Below are 19,711 nucleotides of genomic sequence, written 5' to 3'. Positions count from 1 at the left end.
AATAGTCACAAATATTATGCAATAACTACCAGCCAGCAATTTCTTACAAACAAACAACTGAGCACTAAAGTAAAAAAGGAAAATATTTCTTTAAATACCATACTTTCTCTTCGTACCATATCTGAGGAAGTATACAGAGGAAAGTAAATCAAAAATACATGAAAGTTGTCTGGCATGCAGGAAAAGTCAGAAGATGATATCACATGCATAATATCTACCATATCATATATCATTGGTTTCTGGTTTGCCCCAAAAAACTGAAGGCATCCTATAAACACTAACTGTGTTATTTACAATAGAGTATTTAGCACATAGAAAGCCCTCTATAGCTCAGCACCATGTTAACAATCCAATATTGCTGTGTCATGCACTTCCTGATTCAGTGGTATATGTTTTCACTGTCATCAGAAGTAAATACTGCAAGTGAGTAAATAGGTAACATATACCTCTAAAAGACTGAGGAAATCCCAGACACATTTGCTTACAATCTAATTTCACCTTTTGTAATTTCTGTACAATCATAAACAATAATATAGACAAACGTTAACTGAAAACTGAACCAAGTCCTTTTCCTTTGCCGGTAGTGTCCATGGTGTAGATGCTACCCTATAGTAAAATGTTCAACCTTTTTAAACTAAACTATTGTTGCATTTCACAAAACGTTCACAGCGGTATCATCAATCCCCAGATGTATATTCAGTTTCCTAATATCTATATGAACACAGTGTGAACAATGAATAACTTATACCGTTGGGGCAAAAACCAGAATAGTACGGCCTGCCCACTCATCTTCCAGAGCTCTCCAAATCAGTGGAAAGTACCACACGGACAGATCATATATAGTGCTGGCTAAACTAACTAAAAATTTATTGCAAGACATAAATTTTTACAGAAGCATGGGTAAATTAGCAGATTAGATTGCAATACATTATTTAACTTCCACGAGTATATTAGCTGATTTTCTGAGTCCAACAAAACAAATGGCTTTTGAGATTCTTAGTCCTTTTCCAGGATTCTTATAACTATGTTTTAGAAATATGTGATCATGGGCACTTCAGACTCCATGGAGTCTTATTTTGTTTAAGAAACTCGTTTGTATATTACAATTGAGTGAATTGAGCTAAGGAAGCAGTGAAAATCCATCATATTTATTTCCAGGTTCTGACAGCTTTTTGAATTGTCAGTCAAAATCAGAACTAATGCACAATGTTAGCATACTATCTTGAGGAACATAGGAACAGGAGTAGTCTATTCTGCCCCTCGAGCCCATTCCGCCATTCCAATCCATGTATCCATCTTTGATCCATATCCCTTGATACCATAACCTGATAAAAATCTGTCTATCTCAGTCTTGAAAATTTCAATTGACACATGGCAGATGAAATTTGACGCAGAGAAGTGTGGTGATTCATTTTGGCAGGAAGAATGAGGCAAAATAAACTAAATGGTATAATTTTAAAGGGGGTATAAGATCAGAGAGACCTGCGGGTATACCTATACAAGTCTTTGAAGGTGGCAGGACAAGATGAGAAGGCTGTTAAAAAGGCATACGGGATCCTTGGCTTTGTATATAGAGGCATACAATACAAAAGCAAGGAAGTTATGCTAAACATTTATAAAACATTGGTTAGGCCCCAGCTGGAGTATTGTGGCCAATTCTGGGCACCACATTTTAGGAAAGATTTACTAGAATGGTACCAGTGATGAAAGACTTCAGTTATGTGGAAAGACTAGAGAAACTGGGGTCGTTCTCCTTAGAACAGAGAAGGTTAAGGGGAGATTTGATAGAGGTGTTCAAAATCATGAAGGGTTTTGACAGAGTAAATAAGGAGAAACTGTTTCCATTGGCAGAAGGGTCGGAGGCCAGAGGACACAGATTTAAGGTAGTTGGCAAAAGAACCAGAGGCAACATGAGAAAAAAAAATTACCCAGTGAGTTACCTGAAAGGGTGGAGGAAGCAGATTTAATAATAACTTTCTGGATAAATACTTGAAGGGGAAAATGTTTCAGAGCTATGGGGAAAGAGCAGGGGAGTGGGACTAATTGGATAGCTCTTTCAAAGAGCCGGCACAGGCACAATGGGCTAAATGGCCTCCTTCAGTGCTATATCATTCTATGACCCAGCATCCAACTTTTAGGAGATGGAATTCTAGATTTCCACTACCCTTCATGGAGCAATAGCACCCAGTGCCTGCAATCCCCAAGAAATGCAAATACCGACACAATCTACTGCATCATACAATAGTGGCATTTCTTTATCTGATTAATTACCAGAACAAACAATCTGGCCTGCTTTCTCAGCTGGTGGTCTCAAGAAAAAAGATAGCTTTTACTTTAGCACTAGACAGTTCAGAAAAACGATTCACCCATATTCCCCATAAAGGATATGGGATGTAGAATATAATACACTATCTTGTAATTAGAAACAAGATGAACCTTGCCCTGTCAAAGCCTGTATCACATCGGTCCACACATCTTTACATTACAATATCCATATGCAGGAATATCAAAGATTACTCAAATAAAATCATAGGGAAAGGAAAATAAAGAACTGGTATGTAAGTAAATATCTTTTAGAATAGTGCTACTTATTTGCAGAGTATCACAGTGGTAGCTGGTCCTTAGCACAGTGATCCAAAGTCAACTCCCAACGGATGAAATAATAAGGGAGCATGTGGAGCTGCTTCAAAGTACATCTGTCGGATGGACAAAGGGAGGCTGCTGCTAACAGTGCAGAATACAAGGAGATGAGGACACATAAGGGGAAACCTGCCACGTGATCTGTTTGCAATTTAGTTGTAGCTCCTTCAAAATGACACTAACAGAGAACAAGAAGCCAGAGAGAGCCCTGAATGACACAGGTTGGTCTCTCCTGCGTCTGCTTTGCCTTGTATGTGAGATTGGATAGTGTGTACTGCCAGAGGAGATAAAGAGATCAGTGACAAGTGGCGCATATTTTTAACTGAACAGTTAATCAGAAATGTTGCAGAAATATTACCAATGTGAATAGAACAAATATCTGAATTTAATGAAAAAACAGCAGTTTACTGAAGTTTCTATGTTTGTATTCCCTCACGTTTCTAAGCTAATGTCAATGGGTTAAGCAAGGAATTTAGCATGAACTCAATTTTTTACAGTATGTGCAGATATTTTTACATAAAGAAAATGGCCATAAAACCACACAGCTACCAAGAAGCAACTTTTTGTGAGATTGTTTTATCAAACTTATACAGCTGAACATTGCAAATTAACTGCAGTTTGTTAATAATCCAGTTAATGTGATTTAGTGACTATAAACCTGTTGGCAACTGAGAACAGTACTTCCCCAAATGAGATAACATGAAACACAATCCATTTGATTTTCTAATGGATGTAATAGGATTCCTCAGATCAGACCATTATCCAATTCTTTTAAAGCGCTTCTTAGCTCTATAGATCTCCCCCTTCCCCCCCAGGGAGTCTTTGAAACATTTTCCTCCCCCAGCCCTTACATCTATGACTGGACCAAGGTTAACATTTTATTAAATTTGAATGTTTTCCCCTCATTACCATCCATCAAAGTTGATCCTGTTGGAGACACAACTCCAAAAGCCCAGGTTAGCAGACAACTGCATGTATAATCACACAAAATATTAAGCCTTGTTGAAGATCAGAACTAATCTGTCACTGGTTAAAAACAAAAAAGAAATATCCAACATTTAGCAGAATAGCAGTGTAAAATTGTCACATTATTCATTCTGCCTCAAAGCAATTTGACTTTGGCAGAATAATAAACAACGTCTCTAGAATTGTGCAGTATCTCAAGGCCAGTCTCTGTGGCAACCTGAATTAAATTCTGTGACATGAGACAATCGATTCTGCAGCAAGTCTGTCCAGGGTTTAGGAACATCTCAATATTATAAATCTACTATCTAAACTATGTTAAACAGTTGACTTTTGTTTAGAAAAATTATAAATCCAAACTGATTAAAAGCAGCTTATTGTTTTTAGCCTCTGCTTTCTCGGTAATCGTTGTCACTTAACACCTAGCTGTCTCCGGCGAGACAGTACAACAGCTTACACTTACATAGAGCCATTAATGTAGTAAAACATCCCAAGGCGCTTCACATGAGTGTAATCAGACAAAAAAAAATGACTCTGAGCCAATGAAAGAGACACTGGCCCTGATTATCCTCTGAGCAGCGATCGAACGGCACTCACCATTCATTAGACTTGCACTTGCCTGTAAAATTGTCTTGTTTTCTTTTCACGGCAAGTTCCTCTTATGGGGCGCTGAATCCAAAACGGCACCCTCTACAGTGCAGCTGGCATGAACGGGGCAAGTGACTGTCTATCCCCTTAACCAATCCGATTAAAGCATCAAATGAGCAGCAAAGAGTCAGAATCAGGAAGTGTAAGTTAGAATAGCGAATTCAATGTCAGATCAGGTACAGAAAGCGAAATAAAGAGGGGGTAAGAGTTATTGAATTAAGAGATAAAAGACTCAAAATGTCCAACAGCAATTAAAATCTGAAGGAATGAGACTCCACACTTGTAAAAGTTAATCTTCAGTGCGAGATGCCATTCTCGCAAAGCTTACAGAGGAGCAGGGCATTTGGTGTAGCAACTTCTGGATTTCCGCATTTAACTGCGTGTGTATGGTTGCCGGAAGTTGCTCTACCATGTGCCCTGAAATAATGGTGAGCGCTGTTAGGCTTGCCACTATTTTCGCAGCAAAAATCTAGCCCATTAGGACAGGTGAAAAGAGGCAGGTATGAAGGAGCGTCTTAAAGGAGGAGAGAGAGGTGGAGGGGTTTAGAGAGGGAATTCCAGATCTTAGAGCTTAGACAGCTGAAGGCACGGCTGCAAATGATGGGGCGAAGGAAGTCAGGGATGCACAAGAGGCCAGAACTGCAGAGTTCACAGAGGGTTGTAGAGCTGGAGGAGGTTACAGAGATTGTAGGTGACAAGAGACATCTAAGTATTAAGCGAAAAGTAACCAACACCTGATGTTCTGAACCAGAATGACTTCAGTTGACATCAGTTTTCCAATCCCCATTTCCCATTCATCTGGTGCTCAAGAATCCCCACACATGTACCGGCTAAATTGGGAACTCATTCAGTAAAACTTCTGAAAGCTTTTGCAAAATCTTCTGATATTGAACAGAGATCAATGAGATTATATAATCCCCATACTTTTCACACTTCAACTGTAGGTGATTTATGCAAGGTGTGGAATGCACAAGAATTAAAGACCTGCATGTCAACTGATAAAAATAACAACCTTTTAAACAGAACTTTAGATAGATCATAAACACCACCATCAATTCCATCATGGAATCACACCCCACCCCTCATATACAAAAAATGGTTACAATTTTCACTTTCTTTTCTCTTTTTTGTATCTCAGTTGGATTTCATTCACTACCTGAGATGCTGGGCATTAACTACAATCAGACCTACACATTTTTTAATGGCTTACTTGGGTATTCTTTCCTCTGTTTATGAATCGTTCTTGGGCATTCCTCTACAATATAGAACTGCAGTGGATCAGCTGAGTGGGTCTCAATCTGCAGGAACATCTGAAAGATAAAACTACCAGAAACACTTCAACCTCAAAACTATGCTGAGGGTAAAATTACACAGTCGTTTGTCGGAAATTCCTCCCTCTGGTACTTAGGAGCAAAGACATTAACTCATCTCAATTAAATAGTGGAGGAAAGACTTCCAGATGAACACATTAAATGTTGGACTGTCATTTTCTTGTCTCCAACACAGAATGGGGGGGTTTAGTTTTGGGAAAAGATGCTATCACTTACATATTTCTTTTCAAGCTACTATTGTAAAAACCAGAGCCAAGTTCCCCAATGCTCACAATTATCATTGATTCATTTGGTTGCACCGTAAACATATTGTCAGACGTGAGTTGAACTCTGCCTTCTTAGTCACTCGAATTTTGATTTTTTTTTTAGGAACATAGGAACAGGAATAGGCCATTCAGCCCCTCGTGCCTGCTCCGCCATTTGATAAGATCATGGCTGATCTGTGATCTAACTCCATATACCTGCCTTTGGCCCATATTCCTTAATACCTTTGGTTGCCAAAAAGCTATCTATCTCAGATTTAAACTTAGCAATTGAGCTAGTATCAATTGCCATTTGCGGAAGAGAGTTCCAAACTTCTACCACCCGTTATGTGTAGAAATGATTTCTAATCTCACTCCTGAAAGGTCTGGCTCTAATTTTTAGACTGTGCCCCCACTCCTAGAATCCCCAACCAGCGGAAATAGTTTCTCTCTATCCACCCTATCTGTTCCCCTTAATATCTTATAAACTTCGATCTGATCACCCCTTAATTTTCTAACTCCAGAGAATACAACCCCAATTTGTGTAATCTCTCCTCGTAACTTAACCCTTGAAGTCCGGGTATCATTCGAGTAAACCTACGCTGCACTCCCTCCAAGGCCAATATGTCCTTCCGAAGGTGCGGTGCCCAGAACTGCTCACAGTACTCCAGGTGCGGTCTAACCAGGGTTTTGTATAGCTGCAGCATAACTTCTGCCCCCTTGTACTCTAGTCCTCTAGATATAAAGGCCAGCATTCCATTAGCCTTATTGATTATTTTCTGCACCTGTTCATGACACTTCAATGATCGATGTACCTGAACCCCTAAGTCCCTTTGGACATCCACTGTTTTTAACTTTTTACCATTTAGAAAGCACCCTGTTCTATCCTTTTTTGATCCAAAGTGGATGACCTCACATTTGCCTACATTGAATTCCATTTGCCACAGTTTTGCCCATTCACCTAATCTATCAATATCCCTTTGTAATTTTATGTTTTCATCTCCACTGCTTACAATGCCACCAATCTTTGTGTCATCGGCAAACTTAGATAAGAGACTTTCTATTCCTTCATCTAAGTTGTTAATAAATATTGTGAATAATTGAGGCCCCGTTGACTACAAAGTCAGCTCTACAAACCTTTCCCTTACTTACCTTTCCTGTTCCATTGCCTTTCCCATTACCTGCCCTTCAGTTACTGGCCTATTTCTGCAGCTCTCATAATACGGTCCTACGGGTTACTTACAGTCCACTTGCTTTTACCAATGGTCCTCTGCAAAATCTGCGGCTCAGTGCATCTCTTAGAGTTGCCAACTCTGGTTGGATGTATTCCTGGAGGTTTCATCACGTGACCTCCCACCTCCAGCTCAGTCAAACAGTATTTTTTCCCATCTCTAATATTTTTATAACTAATAAACAAAAAAGTGTTCAAAGAAAATGAAAAAGACACACCATCTTTTATAATGCCCCTATGATGTTTCTCCTGGGTTGCTCACAGCAGTGTCCAGGAAATTAATCATTCCTGGTGACTTCAGGACAATCCTGGAGGTTTGACAACCGAGCATCTCTGGACCTTTATTACCTTTTGAACCCATTTTACTGTCAGTTTTAATGACATCCTTAATACTTATTCTACAAGTCTATTACCATTTGGGTGGAAAAGTTCAACCTGGCTTCCCTTCTTACTCCTAACTTTAAAATGTCCCTGCACTGATTATCTCAGTGTTCCTTCAAGCGCAATAGGATCCTTCCAAGATCAGGTGACTACACTACTGTACAAGTTATTTTTGAATGTGATCATTTTCCTTTAATAATATATGTTTTCTTTGAGAGATGACATTGCCATTGAGGTCAGTTTAATTTATAGACAGATTTGAACAGTTCATGATCTTCCAAACCCACACATTAAGATTGCATTAAACCCAGGATCCCTTACCGTCTATTCAACAACCTATATAAGTTTCAATACATGAAACTCCTACACAATCCATGTCTTGTCCAAATTTAGCTGGCTTCCAAAATTCCAACATTACACAAAGATATGGTTTGCACTGTAAGTACTGTACCTCACCACTGTTACTGCCTTGTTCTAATTGCTATTGAATATATGACTGACAATGATGTTTTACTATTGATAGCTGTGGGACATTGTGATGACTAGTCACAATATCCATAGTGCAATGTTAATGCCTAGATGTGCATTTAAAGAAAAGTACATGAATTGGGATATTTTCAATCAAAATGTTGCAAGCTCAATAACTAAGACAATACCATAATACAACAAAAAAATCTCCATGTTGCAAGAGTGTTGTATTTAGACTAAAGCACTATCAGACTCGAGACAGAGAGAGGTGTTTATGAGTTATCACATTTCCAGCATTGAAGAGAAAGGAAGGAGTTGGATCTTGAACAAGCCTCAAGTTTTCTTTAGCACATTTCTGCATTCACACTCATTAAGTTCTAATATTTGTCACTGCATTCCGCAAATTATTTGGTTTTTTTACTTTTCTTAATTTGTTTTTTGTCATTCTATTACTGTTTATTATTTTTACTCTTGCCTTGATCCTTTCCTTTTTCCATTTTTTCTGTCTTTGTTTTATTTCTTTTTTTTCTCCTGACATTTTTATATGTGGAACAACCCACTGTTCAACCTCCATATTGCTGTGAAAGGAAAAAACTTGCAGGGCTACGGGGATAGAGCAGGGGAGTGGGACTAGCTGGATTGCTCTTGCATAGAGCCGGCACGGACTCACGGGTCGACTAGCCTCCTTCCGTGCTGTAATCTTTCTATGATTCTATGATTGCTGTCACTTTATTTCCAGTTTGCTACAATTCTAATTAGCTGTTATATAGACACCCTTGCGTAAAATACTGTTCCATCTCTATAGCAACATTAGTTTTGTGCCACTGGGCAAGTTGTCAGTCAGGGATGACAGTGCTGAGTCATGTTTCTCACTGCGACAGTATTAAGCAGTCATACATCAGTTGAGATGTGGGCATTACACATCCAGACGTCTCTTAAAATCATTGTGAAAAAATGTTATCAAAAGTTATCAAAAGAGGGCTCTCTCTCCCCAACTCAACTGAATGAGTGTAATATTCCCATATATCTACACCTCATAACTATTTTGGGCTCTCTGCCATCCAACATTATATTGTGCTCTGCTCGGTATCTATGCGGACTGGACAGAGACTGCACACATTTTACTCCAATCAGCATAATCTCTGCTGTCAGATTCTCCTTGGATAGGCTTGGCCTACCTACCACTGTACATCTGTGCAGATTCTAATTACTCAAACACAAAACTGTCTGTATTGAGTCTTTTTTTTCTGAAATTTTGGTCCTGAGGAGAGAAATATTCTGTTGTCACTGTGTGCATACTTCCTTCATTATGTAGAAAATTGTAATGCACACATTTGTAGCAGTGTCCCTGCACGATTAAAGTAATTAGACACGTCACTAAGGCTGCATGAGGAAGCTGCATTTTCATTTTCAAATTTCCAGAAAATTTCAGCTTTCATTTGGCTACTTTGGACAAAGAAATATATAAATCTTTTTGGGACATGAAATAAATCTTTGCAGATGCTGAAGATAGGTGCAACAGTAATAAAGATAAGAATTATCCCACAGGACTTACTTATATCCCACAGGACTGACTTAAAGTGGTGAAAATTCCTTTAGGGTCAGTAGGTTTCACCCAATGCAATGCACCACCTCTTGTTGAATTGTGCGGCACTCTCCTAAAGACACTTGTAGGGTGGTGACCAGGACTTGGCTGCGACAAACTGAACAGCCTCCTGGTAATAGTTACATTTCTCTCACTTCCAATGTTCTCCCAGTGGGCAGCAGGAGCAGGGAAGCACTGGGATCCACAAGATAACCGAGGTACTGGGATTCACATGTAGCAGGAGCACTGGGATCCATGTGATGGCACTTAAAATGTCTGCTGTCTCAGTAGATGTGTGTTGGAGAGACAAGGTGGAGAATGGCAACTTATCGTACATCCTGGTATTCTGCCTGTCTTTGCACAGTAACAAGAGACACACCTAAAACATAACTCAGCCCCAGGCATGTTTGCATTGATCCCATTTGGAAATACTAGAGGAGATTCTACAATCCTGTGCTCCCAGTAGGAAGCCTCACACAATTGGAGTGCAGGCTGGAAAAAGGGTTACAACACAGTAGCCCCTATTCTCTGACCCATGTTCCTGTCAAATGAGGCTCCCCGCTGGGAGCATGGAACGGCAGGAACAACCTACGATATCCTAGCCTAGCCTGGCAGCGAAGAAAATAAATTATACTACTTCATGATTGCTAAATGGGTGATAGTCAGGCACTAGCTAGGTCACCGGAATGGTGTCCCACTCCTCAGTCAGTAGCGGGTGACAGGTGTCTACCAAGGTAGGGAGTGATATTCTTTTCCTTCACTGGCTGTGGGCCCCGTTGCTGGCCTTCTATGAGTTGGGTAAGTATAGTTGCCCCAAGCAGGCACTTTGGTCTTAGCCTGTGATCGCTGACCCTGAATCTTCCACCCCATCGTCTTGAAGTAAGGAAAAGAATGACTTATGGTTATACAAAGGTACAACGTATTGCTGCTTTAAATCTGTAGAATTGGCCTGCAGCACTCAGCTGGATGTATTGTCTTACAGAAGGCTTTTCTTAATTGGTGACTTTTCCTTTGATTGCACACCTTTTCTCTGCAATTTAATTTATAGAAGTCCTAAACACACGGAAGACTTTCAGTGATACAAACACACTCCATCTTTTTGCCAAGCCTGCTGCTCACACACAGGAGACCAGTTCACGCTGCAAAAGATGCTGATGGCAAGAGAAAGAGAACTGCATATGACTCAGCAAGGCAAACGTATCACCAATGCAGTAAAGGAAGATTGAGTTGTTCTATACATAAATCTTAAAGGGGTGACGTTCCTTCTATTTTCCTGATTGTTTATCTCACCTATCTTGTTGGACTGAAATGAATAGTTAATAATTAAGCATCTTGTAGATTGATGTCCAAAATGCCATTAAAAAATTAAACAAGAGGCTCCCTACAATTTCTTTTCTACCTTATTTTCTTGGGGGTATTTTGTGTCTGTTTTTATGCATGTTTATCTCCTTTGTTTATCCATCAGTACTTACCCATTACCTTATGTAAAAGTATATAATAGGGTGGAGGAGGCTCGTGTGGAGCATAAACACTGACATAGACCAACTGGGCCAAATGGCCTGTTTCTGTGCTGTAAATTCTTTGCACCATCCACCACCATCCTATAGCCACTTTGAATCTGTAGAATTACACTGTGCTGCCCTTTCAGATAGTGTTTCAGGAATCTTTTTTTTTAAATCGATGTGGTCTTGCCTTTTACTGTGTATGAGATGATCTCCTGTGGCATTGCTTATGTGTAATCTGGGGTCTGGAACGTGATTGTGGTGTTTGGCTGCTAATCTGGCCTACCCCTTTAAGAACGCTGCTCAGGTAATGCCCATGAGGAAATAGTCTAAATAGATCCTGAGATCAGTCTGAGTTTAATGGCTGTTTGGTGAAGAAGTTTGAAAATTGCCAAAAGCATGTAATTTTCCAGCTCCAGGTCAGGGAAAAAAAAATCAGCATGCCTTTCTTCCTTTTTAAAACAATATTTTTGACTTTGAAGTGTAATGTCTGGAGCGTGATGACTGAAGTTTAACAGATGTTCTCAAATTTTTTTTAATAAATAGATCTTTCTATCTTTGAATTAAATTTGTAGAGAAGAGTTCCAGAAGAGGACGTCATCTACTGCCACGAGACCAATACCCTCCGTGCCAGCCCCCGAGGGAGAGCCCAGAATTAACTTGCGCTCCAATTTCCTAACTCCCCTCTTGGAAGGTACTGCGAGGCACTGCCCCTGCTCAATGAGACTCCCCTTGGGAACTGAGCAAAGTGGGACCTCCAATCTGCATCCGTCCGTTCTCTGTGGCACCACAGCTCCCAATGATTTTATACATCACAAGTACTCATGGATATGTCCCAGCATCAACAGGTTAATTCACAACGCGATTCACAAACAAGATGACTCCAGAAAGTAAAAATAGTCAGGAGTGGTGAAAGAGAAACACAATTTTTTTATTGTTATTACTATGAGAACGTTTTTTTTTAAATGAAGGAATCATTTAATTCTTTCAACTGTTATTACATTAGAGAAAAAAATGTCAGAGTGCCAACATAAAATGTGCATTGCCATTTTAAATGCAAAGCAGAAAAAGAGCTCAAGCATCACACATTTCCTTTTAAGTAGTCAAAGAATCAAATTGGCAGCGTCAGCATCAGGTTTCCCAATAAAAGGTTCAGTGAAAGAAGTGGCTCTGCACTGCTACAGACAATCCTGCGGCAGCAAGATGAGCTACAGCTGGGATCTTCTTGATGCCTTTCCAACAAGAAAGCTGCATTCAGACTCCTCCAGGAATCTGCCTCGAGACATGGGTTTCCGCAGCCAGAGCTGGTCCAGAGGAACTGCCAGCATCAATACAGCCCTCAAGCACAGTACCCAGTCTGTGACTCGGGGATACAATCTTCCAGCTCACAGACCATCAGAAAGTATGCAGCTTTATCAGTCCAGCATCTGCAATGAAGATTACAAAGTGCCCAGTATCAATGAGAAAGAGTTGATGCAGGGGCTTAATGACCGCTTTGCCGGTTACATTGACAAAGTCAGGCAGCTGGAGCAACAGAACAAGGATCTGGAGGGAGAAATCACAGCACTGAGAGAGAGGCAAACTTCCCAATCTGGCCTTGCAAATATCTATGAGCCAGAAATCACAGAGTTACGAAAGCTCATTCAAGAAATTGAAAATCAGAAGATGCAAATTCACCTCAACTGTGATCACCTGGAGGAAGATCTCCAACGACTGAAGGGAAAATATGAGGAAGAAGCACAAATTCGACATGACATTGAAACAAGTGTTCAGGCCTATAAGAAAGACAGAGACAATGCCCATTTGATGAAATCAGAGCTAGAAAGGAAAGCACAATCGCTCATGGATGAAATCATGTTTCTCAAGAATAATCACAAAGAAGAAGTGTCTGATCTGTTTTCTCAGATCCAAGCTTCACAGGTCAGTGTTGAAATGAAAGAGTTCATGAAGCCTGATCTGACAGCAGCCCTGAGAGAGATTCGAGCTCAGATGGAAGGATACACCAATGTTAACATGCAGCAAAAAGAGGAATGGTTCACTTCCAGAGTGGCCAAACTCAATGACGCAGCGGAAATCAACAAGGAAGCTCTACAGAGTACAAGGCAAGAGATCAACGAGTACAATCGGCAACTGCAGTCCAAGAATATCGAGCTGGAGACAGTAAGAGGGAGGAAGGAGTCTTTGGAGAAACAGCTGAATGATTCTGAAGACAGACACGATGGAGAATTAATTCGATGGCAGGTGAGAATTCCTACACTGTAATGTGAAATTGTTTGATTCTATTTCCATTTGCTCCATAAAAACAATTTGCTATTTGTTTTACAGGATACCATTCAACAATTAGAAAACGAGCTTAAAAATACAAAACAAGAAATGTCTCTTCACCTGAAGGAGTATCAAGATCTGCTGAATGTCAAAATGGCTTTAGATGTGGAGATTGCCTCCTACAGGTAGGATTAGTTGATAATTGTGCTGATGCTTAATTGCAGAATGAAAAGTGATCTAATATTTGCAATGCAATAAATTATCAAAAGGGAATGAGCAGAATTACAGCAGAAAAGATTGCAAGTGAACTGTGATATACTCTGAAACGGAGCAAGACAACTTGTGCAAAGGGATTAAATTATGTGCAGCCATGAGTTATTGTTTGCTGTAGTTGTGCAATGCTTCTGAATATGATTGTCAAGAGCGAGCAAGAGAGTCACTAAATTGATTACAGTCACTTATTCCATAGTATAATTAATTTGTGCCATTAACTGTAACTACTCAATAAATTAAAGGAGAATGCTTTAAATTTCAGTTGAACAGATGCTTTAAAAATCTGTTGAGCGCAAAATAATTCCACTTTGTGACATTCTTATTTTGAATAGATGACCATGTCACAAGCTGACCCCACAGGCTGAAACAGGCCAAATAATTTGATTGAGTTCTTTTATTTGCAACTGCACCAATTCCAAATTAAGACTTGTCGATCCCAAAGTTCTTTGGCTCGTGGTGTCAAAGGTGCTCTGCACCGCTGACCCAACCGGAGTTTGTGAGATTAATGGAAGGGCAACTCATTTACATGGGCCCAGTGGGCACAAGTGCTACTTTGGGTGCACCTCCATTGCCTGCCTGCTCGTGACTGCAAGAAATTCTGGCATCTCACCATTGGGGGTGCCCAGCCGTTTCTACCCCCGTCCCCCCACCCCACACCCTACCCCGATAACCCTGGCCACGACTTCCTTGACCCTCTTGGTTAGGGGGCCGATTTGCCAAAACAAAAAATGTTTTGTAAAAGGCACACGCGTCCATTTGGAGGCCACAGGGCTCCACGGTCACACTGGGTCCTGAATAAGCCAAAGGTGCAGAGACTCCTGGAGTAAGGAGTCACTGCCCTCGGCCACTTGTACGGGACGGATGGAGGTTCTCCCATTAGAAAACAACTGGAAAACTGCTGGAACTAGTAGAGACCCGGAGCAGCCAGGTCTCCACCGGTCTCCCACCAAAGTTACAACAGGAGACCAGCAACAACCCCCCTTCCCTCTCCCAAGGAATTTCAGGACCGATGAGTCTATTTTTTCCCCAAGGTGAGCAAAAAAAAGTGCAAGAAAGGGTTAAAATTGCAGTACTCCCAATTCCATCTTATTTTGCACTTTACAGAGCACACATATATAATGGTGATGTAGAATCAATAAATTAACTCTCTGCCAAGTGATGCTGGAACCACTGCAAGAATAATTTATCTTGGAGAGCTGCACCAGAGAAAAAAAGTTGGCAATGCAGGAGAGTTTAGTTTAGTTTAGCTCCGTTTAGTTTAGTTCCATTTAGTTTCGTTTACTGAGCCTGTAAATAAGGAAATACTTGTGGTTCTGTCGCCTTTACAAATGTCATCCTATTATATCCAAAATTAGAAAAGTACAGATAATTATTTTTTTTTGCAAATCTTATATAATCCATTTTATGCATTTTGAAGCCCACAAATCACAACTGGTACTTAAACTAATGGTGCAAAAAGAAAGGGTTTTCAAATAAAATAAACAGTAAAGATTAGTCCGTTAGAGTACCACTGATTTTGCAAGTACAGTGTGTGGATGGATGAAAGGACCCAGCACTAAATTATTACAATCAAACTAAAGCTCCACAATCTGTACAACTTCCTTCAGATTGAACTAAACACTCGAAAGCAATTTCTCCTACAAACACGAAAACAAAACAGAAGTGGTGTTCACATCAGTGTTGTTCCATTGCGTTTATAGCAAGTGATTCCATATCATTTTGAACTCAATTAACATTTTTTTTAAATCCAGCATTGCTGATTTTTCTAAGGAGTGTTTTCAGAGCAAAAAAAAACCACAGATATTTGATGATGTTGTGACTATAATTACAACCACGGTTAAATCCACATTTCCTCTTTCCTCGGCTGAATTCACAGGCTGTGTTGAATCCGTTGATCTCAGTTGGGCGATAATGGTGCCCCACAGTTAGCCCCGAGGCTAGGGAGGGTAAAAAAAAACAAACATCAAGCAGGGTTCTTGAGGTCAAAGATCAGCCATGATCTGACTGAATGTTGGAGCAGGCTCGAGGGGCCGTATGGCCCACTCTTGTTCCTATTTCTTATGTTCTTGCTGCTGGTCACAATCCAGGAACTCCTGCTAGAAAGTACACCTGGGGACTGTTATATTTTCTACTTTCCTTATTCTAGATTTTACAGCTTCTGCACTTTAGATTACTCTTGGAGGTGAGTCTCAGCTCCCTATCACTTTGGGAGTATCTTCACTAGCCTCAATACTTAGGTAAACTTCGTATTATGCATCCAGGATAATAAACAGAAAAAAAAAATTGCTGATAATTATTTTAGCTGCTAGAATGACCCTGTGCCTCTACAGGATTCTTTCCCTGTGTGCAATAAACAATAGGGTATCACAGCATCATACCTCATTTTACAATTAAACTATCAAACAAATTTAATGAACAAAAGATGATTAAGTGAATAAATAACAGCAATATAACATGTATATATTTATAATAGAAGTTATACTATTTAGCTCCTCAAAAGGAAAATAAAAGTTGAAATCCCTATCCTAAATAACCATCCTTTTAAATTTACATTTTAACTAGTGATTCCTTTTGTCTTATATTTCTCAGCATTTTGGGAGCAGACTCTTGAAGGTTCTAAGAAGATTTTCTCTGCAGTTCTGCTCAATGATATTGGGGTTCCCCAACAGCTATTGATTGAATAACCAACAGCCAGATTCAAACATGACTGAACAAATCGCACAGTATGTTTGAGTTTGATCTGTCCTTGCAATATCTGCATCAATTTAGGCTGGAGACTTGATTTTAATTGCAGCTGGCTTTTATGAGGGACAGCCACCAACCCAAAACCAGGCAAAAATACTTTGCCACAAATGAGAACAGGATCAGGCTCTGATGCTGTTCGTGGTCAAATAGATTGCTGACACTTGTGCAGATTTTCCTCTTACTGCACTTGGGTGTGAAAGGATAGCCTGAGGAAATCAAGCACGGAGGATTACACACCCTAATACAGCCTGACAAATTTTCTGTCCATTAATCTAAAGTAGGGAAAGGGTGAAATAAATAAAAATTGCACCCTTTATGCTGGTCAGAGGCAGGGTCAAAGTTACTGATCCAGGATTTCAGTCCTCTCTACTTAAAACAACAGTTCACAAGCTGAAAGTGTGATGATTAGAAATTCAATTGGCAAAGCACAAGATAGGTAAACACTACTAATCTGTAATGACAGCGTTCCTTTGTTGATACTACTTTACCATAATACAACACTACAAGAGCCACTTGTGTATGAAACTTATTTATTCTGAAATGGAGCCTGTTTTGTTCATCATCCTTGTAGCAAATGCAGTGCTCATTCAACAATATTGTTCAGGGAGACTAGTTGATGCATTGGGTTAGCATGCTGTCCTGTCACCTCTGGGAACTGGGTTCATATTCATCCTAGATTAATGCAATGCAAGTCCCTCTCTGTTAACTGCAAGGGTTCTATTCAGAATGAGTGCACAGTCTGAACTAAGAAAGGCATGGGCACACAGCATGAAATCACCCATAATTTGCAATCTCACTCACAGAGATCTTAAGAATGGCTAGTTTGGGAACCACAAAAAAAAACTGACTCTTCTTTAGAGGAAGATTTATTCTGTGTCTGGCCAAGCAAGACCTAAGCTGGAAATGCTTGATGCCAAAACTGGGTGGCAAAATTGTAAAAAGTGTTCCATTCCCCAGCATTCACATCTTTATCTCAATGAACACAAAAACCATTCACCAAAAAAACACATTGAATCAGAATATACAAGGGAATAGCTTGTTTCTTTTTAATAAGAAATCTTCAGAGTAAGTTCTGCTTGTTTCTGACCCAGTAAGTCTGCCCGACTTCAACCCAAGGGCTGGCTATGAACCCATACCCCAGCGATGAAATGACAGCATTCTAACACACTGTGCCATGAGTATCACATTAAAAATACAATACGGTTTATTAAATAAAATAAATAACTCACTGATTTCACCTGAATTTAACATTCTTAATTACGAACCTAATTCATAATAGTGTTTTTTTTTATTCTATGCTGTATGTCTCCTGCTTCATTAACACATGAAATATTATACAGTTTATAGACGCACTAATGTTATTTACTTTCTGTTTGAAGGAAACTGCTTGAAGGTGAAGAGACAAGATTCAGCTCAGTTACTGGTGGCTTCACATCCCCATCGTATACATATAAACCACAGCCTTTATCAGATGCAACTTATGTGACAACTAAGACAAAAGCCACCCCTACAAAGGTTATGCCTCAATACAGATTTGTAGAAGAAATTATCAGTGCAACAACAAAGGAAGTTCACATGACAGAGCTAGAAGCTGCTGGTTACAAAGTGACGATTGATCAGGACTCTGTTAAAAAGTCTGAGGAAGAGAAAACAAAACAAGATGAGCTAGTAGAAAAAGAGGAAGCTGTGAAGAAGGAATCTGCTGAACCAAAAGAAGAGGCTGAAGAGGAAGAAACTACCGAGGAGGAGGCTGAACCTAAAGAAGCTGAAGAGGAAAAGGCTGAAGAGAAGGAAGCTGCTGAATCACAAGAGGCTGAAGAGGAAAAGGCTGAAGAGAAGGAAGCTCCCGAACCAAAAGCTGAAGAGGAAAAGGCTGAAGAGAAGGAAGCTCCCGAACCAAAAGAAACCGAAGAGGAAAAGGCTGAAGAGAAGGAATCTCCCGAACCAAAAGCTGAAGAGGAAAAGGCTGAAGAGAAGGAAGCTCCCGAATCAAAAGAAATTGAAGAGGAAAAGGCTGAAGAGAAGGAAGCTCCCGAACCAAAAGCTGAAGAGAAGGAATCTCCCGAACCAAAAGAAATTGAAGAGGAAAAGGCTGAAGAGAAGGAAGCTCCCGAACCAAAAGAAACCGAAGAGGAAAAGGCTGAAGAGAAGGAATCTCCCGAACCAAAAGCTGAAGAGAAGGAATCTCCCGAACCAAAAGCTGAAGAGAAGGAATCTCCCGAACCAAAAGCTGAAGAGGAAAAGGCTGAAGAGAAGGAATCTCCTGAACCAAAAGAAACCGAAGAGGAAAAGGCTGAAGAGAAGGAATCTCCCGAACCAAAAGCTGAAGAGAAGGAATCTCCCGAACCAAAAGCTGAAGAGAAGGAATCTCCCGAACCAAAAGCTGAAGAGGAAAAGGCTGAAGAGAAGGAATCTCCTGAACCAAAAGCTGAAGAGGAAAAGGCTGAAGAGAAGGAATCTCCCGAACCAAAAGCTGAAGAGAAGGAATCTCCCGAACCAAAAGCTGAAGAGAAGGAATCTCCCGAACCAAAAGCTGAAGAGAAGGAATCTCCCGAACCAAAAGCTGAAGAGGAAAAGGCTGAAGAGAAGGAAGCTCCCGAACCAAAAGAGACTGAAGAAGAAAAGGCTGCTGAACCAAAAGTAGAGGGTGAACAGCAAAGTGCGGCTAAACTAAAAGAAAAGGCTAAAGAGCTGAAAGCCACTAAAACGAAAGAAAAGCCTGAGAAAGAAGCTGCTCCAACAACAGAAACATCAACTGTGGGAGATAAGACTGACTCGGCTGGCACTACAAAAAAGGGACCTGTGAACAATCAGGAATCAAAATTAACAAAAAGCCAAGATGATAAACATGAACCAGCTTCTGCAGAGAAAGCGGAGAAATAAAGATAGAGCAAGTGGTTAAACAAAAGGCACTTTTGCCAGATCCCTAAAAAAAAGCTGAATGGAATGATGAGAAATGCATGTTAATGGATCCAAGGTTTGGGACTTCAGCAATCGGAGAGATTGCAGAATTGAAATACCTGTTTACACAATAGCAAATATGAGATATTCTCAGGGGAATAACTTCAGTTAATTTGATGCTGCATGAATAATTGCACTGTTAAATACTGTAGGTATAAACAAGCAAAATGTGTTTGACTGTGAGGAACTGCAGTTTCCTGATGTTCAATGTATATAAGTACGTGCTAATAAAAGAAACTTCAACCAGATATTTTGACTCACTGATTAGGAGAAACATTAATACATTTGGAAAACAAATATACCATTTGTCAAAAGAGCAATAAAGACTGGCATTTACATAGTGCCTTTAGTGTAGAAAAGTGTCCCAAGGCTCTGCACAAAGGCGCAAAGAAAACAGATGCAAGGCAAAGAGGAAGAGATTAGAAGGGGTGGCCAAAAGTTGACTGAAGATGGATTTTAAAGAGGGTCGTAAAGAA

At 40.1% G+C, this 19,711-nt stretch overlaps 1 protein-coding gene across 1 annotated transcript; it reads left to right on the top strand.

The window, feature by feature from the left end:
- The first annotated feature begins 12,339 nt into the window (after positions 1–12,339).
- On the top strand, positions 12,340–19,455 carry LOC137304104 (neurofilament medium polypeptide-like). The gene is made up of 3 exons (XM_067972582.1): positions 12,340–13,232; positions 13,317–13,441; positions 17,654–19,455. The coding sequence occupies exons 1-3, from the start codon at positions 12,396–12,398 to the stop codon at positions 19,155–19,157; spliced, it is 2,466 nt and encodes an 821-aa protein (XP_067828683.1). The 5' UTR covers positions 12,340–12,395; the 3' UTR covers positions 19,158–19,455.
- The last annotated feature ends 256 nt before the right edge of the window (positions 19,456–19,711 follow it).

This window comes from Heptranchias perlo, chromosome 36 (assembly GCF_035084215.1).
Source record: "Heptranchias perlo isolate sHepPer1 chromosome 36, sHepPer1.hap1, whole genome shotgun sequence".
Lineage (NCBI taxonomy): Eukaryota > Metazoa > Chordata > Chondrichthyes > Hexanchiformes > Hexanchidae > Heptranchias > Heptranchias perlo.
The sequence above is the reverse complement of the archived record's forward strand: the minus strand, read 5'-3'. Positions and strand labels throughout refer to the sequence as shown.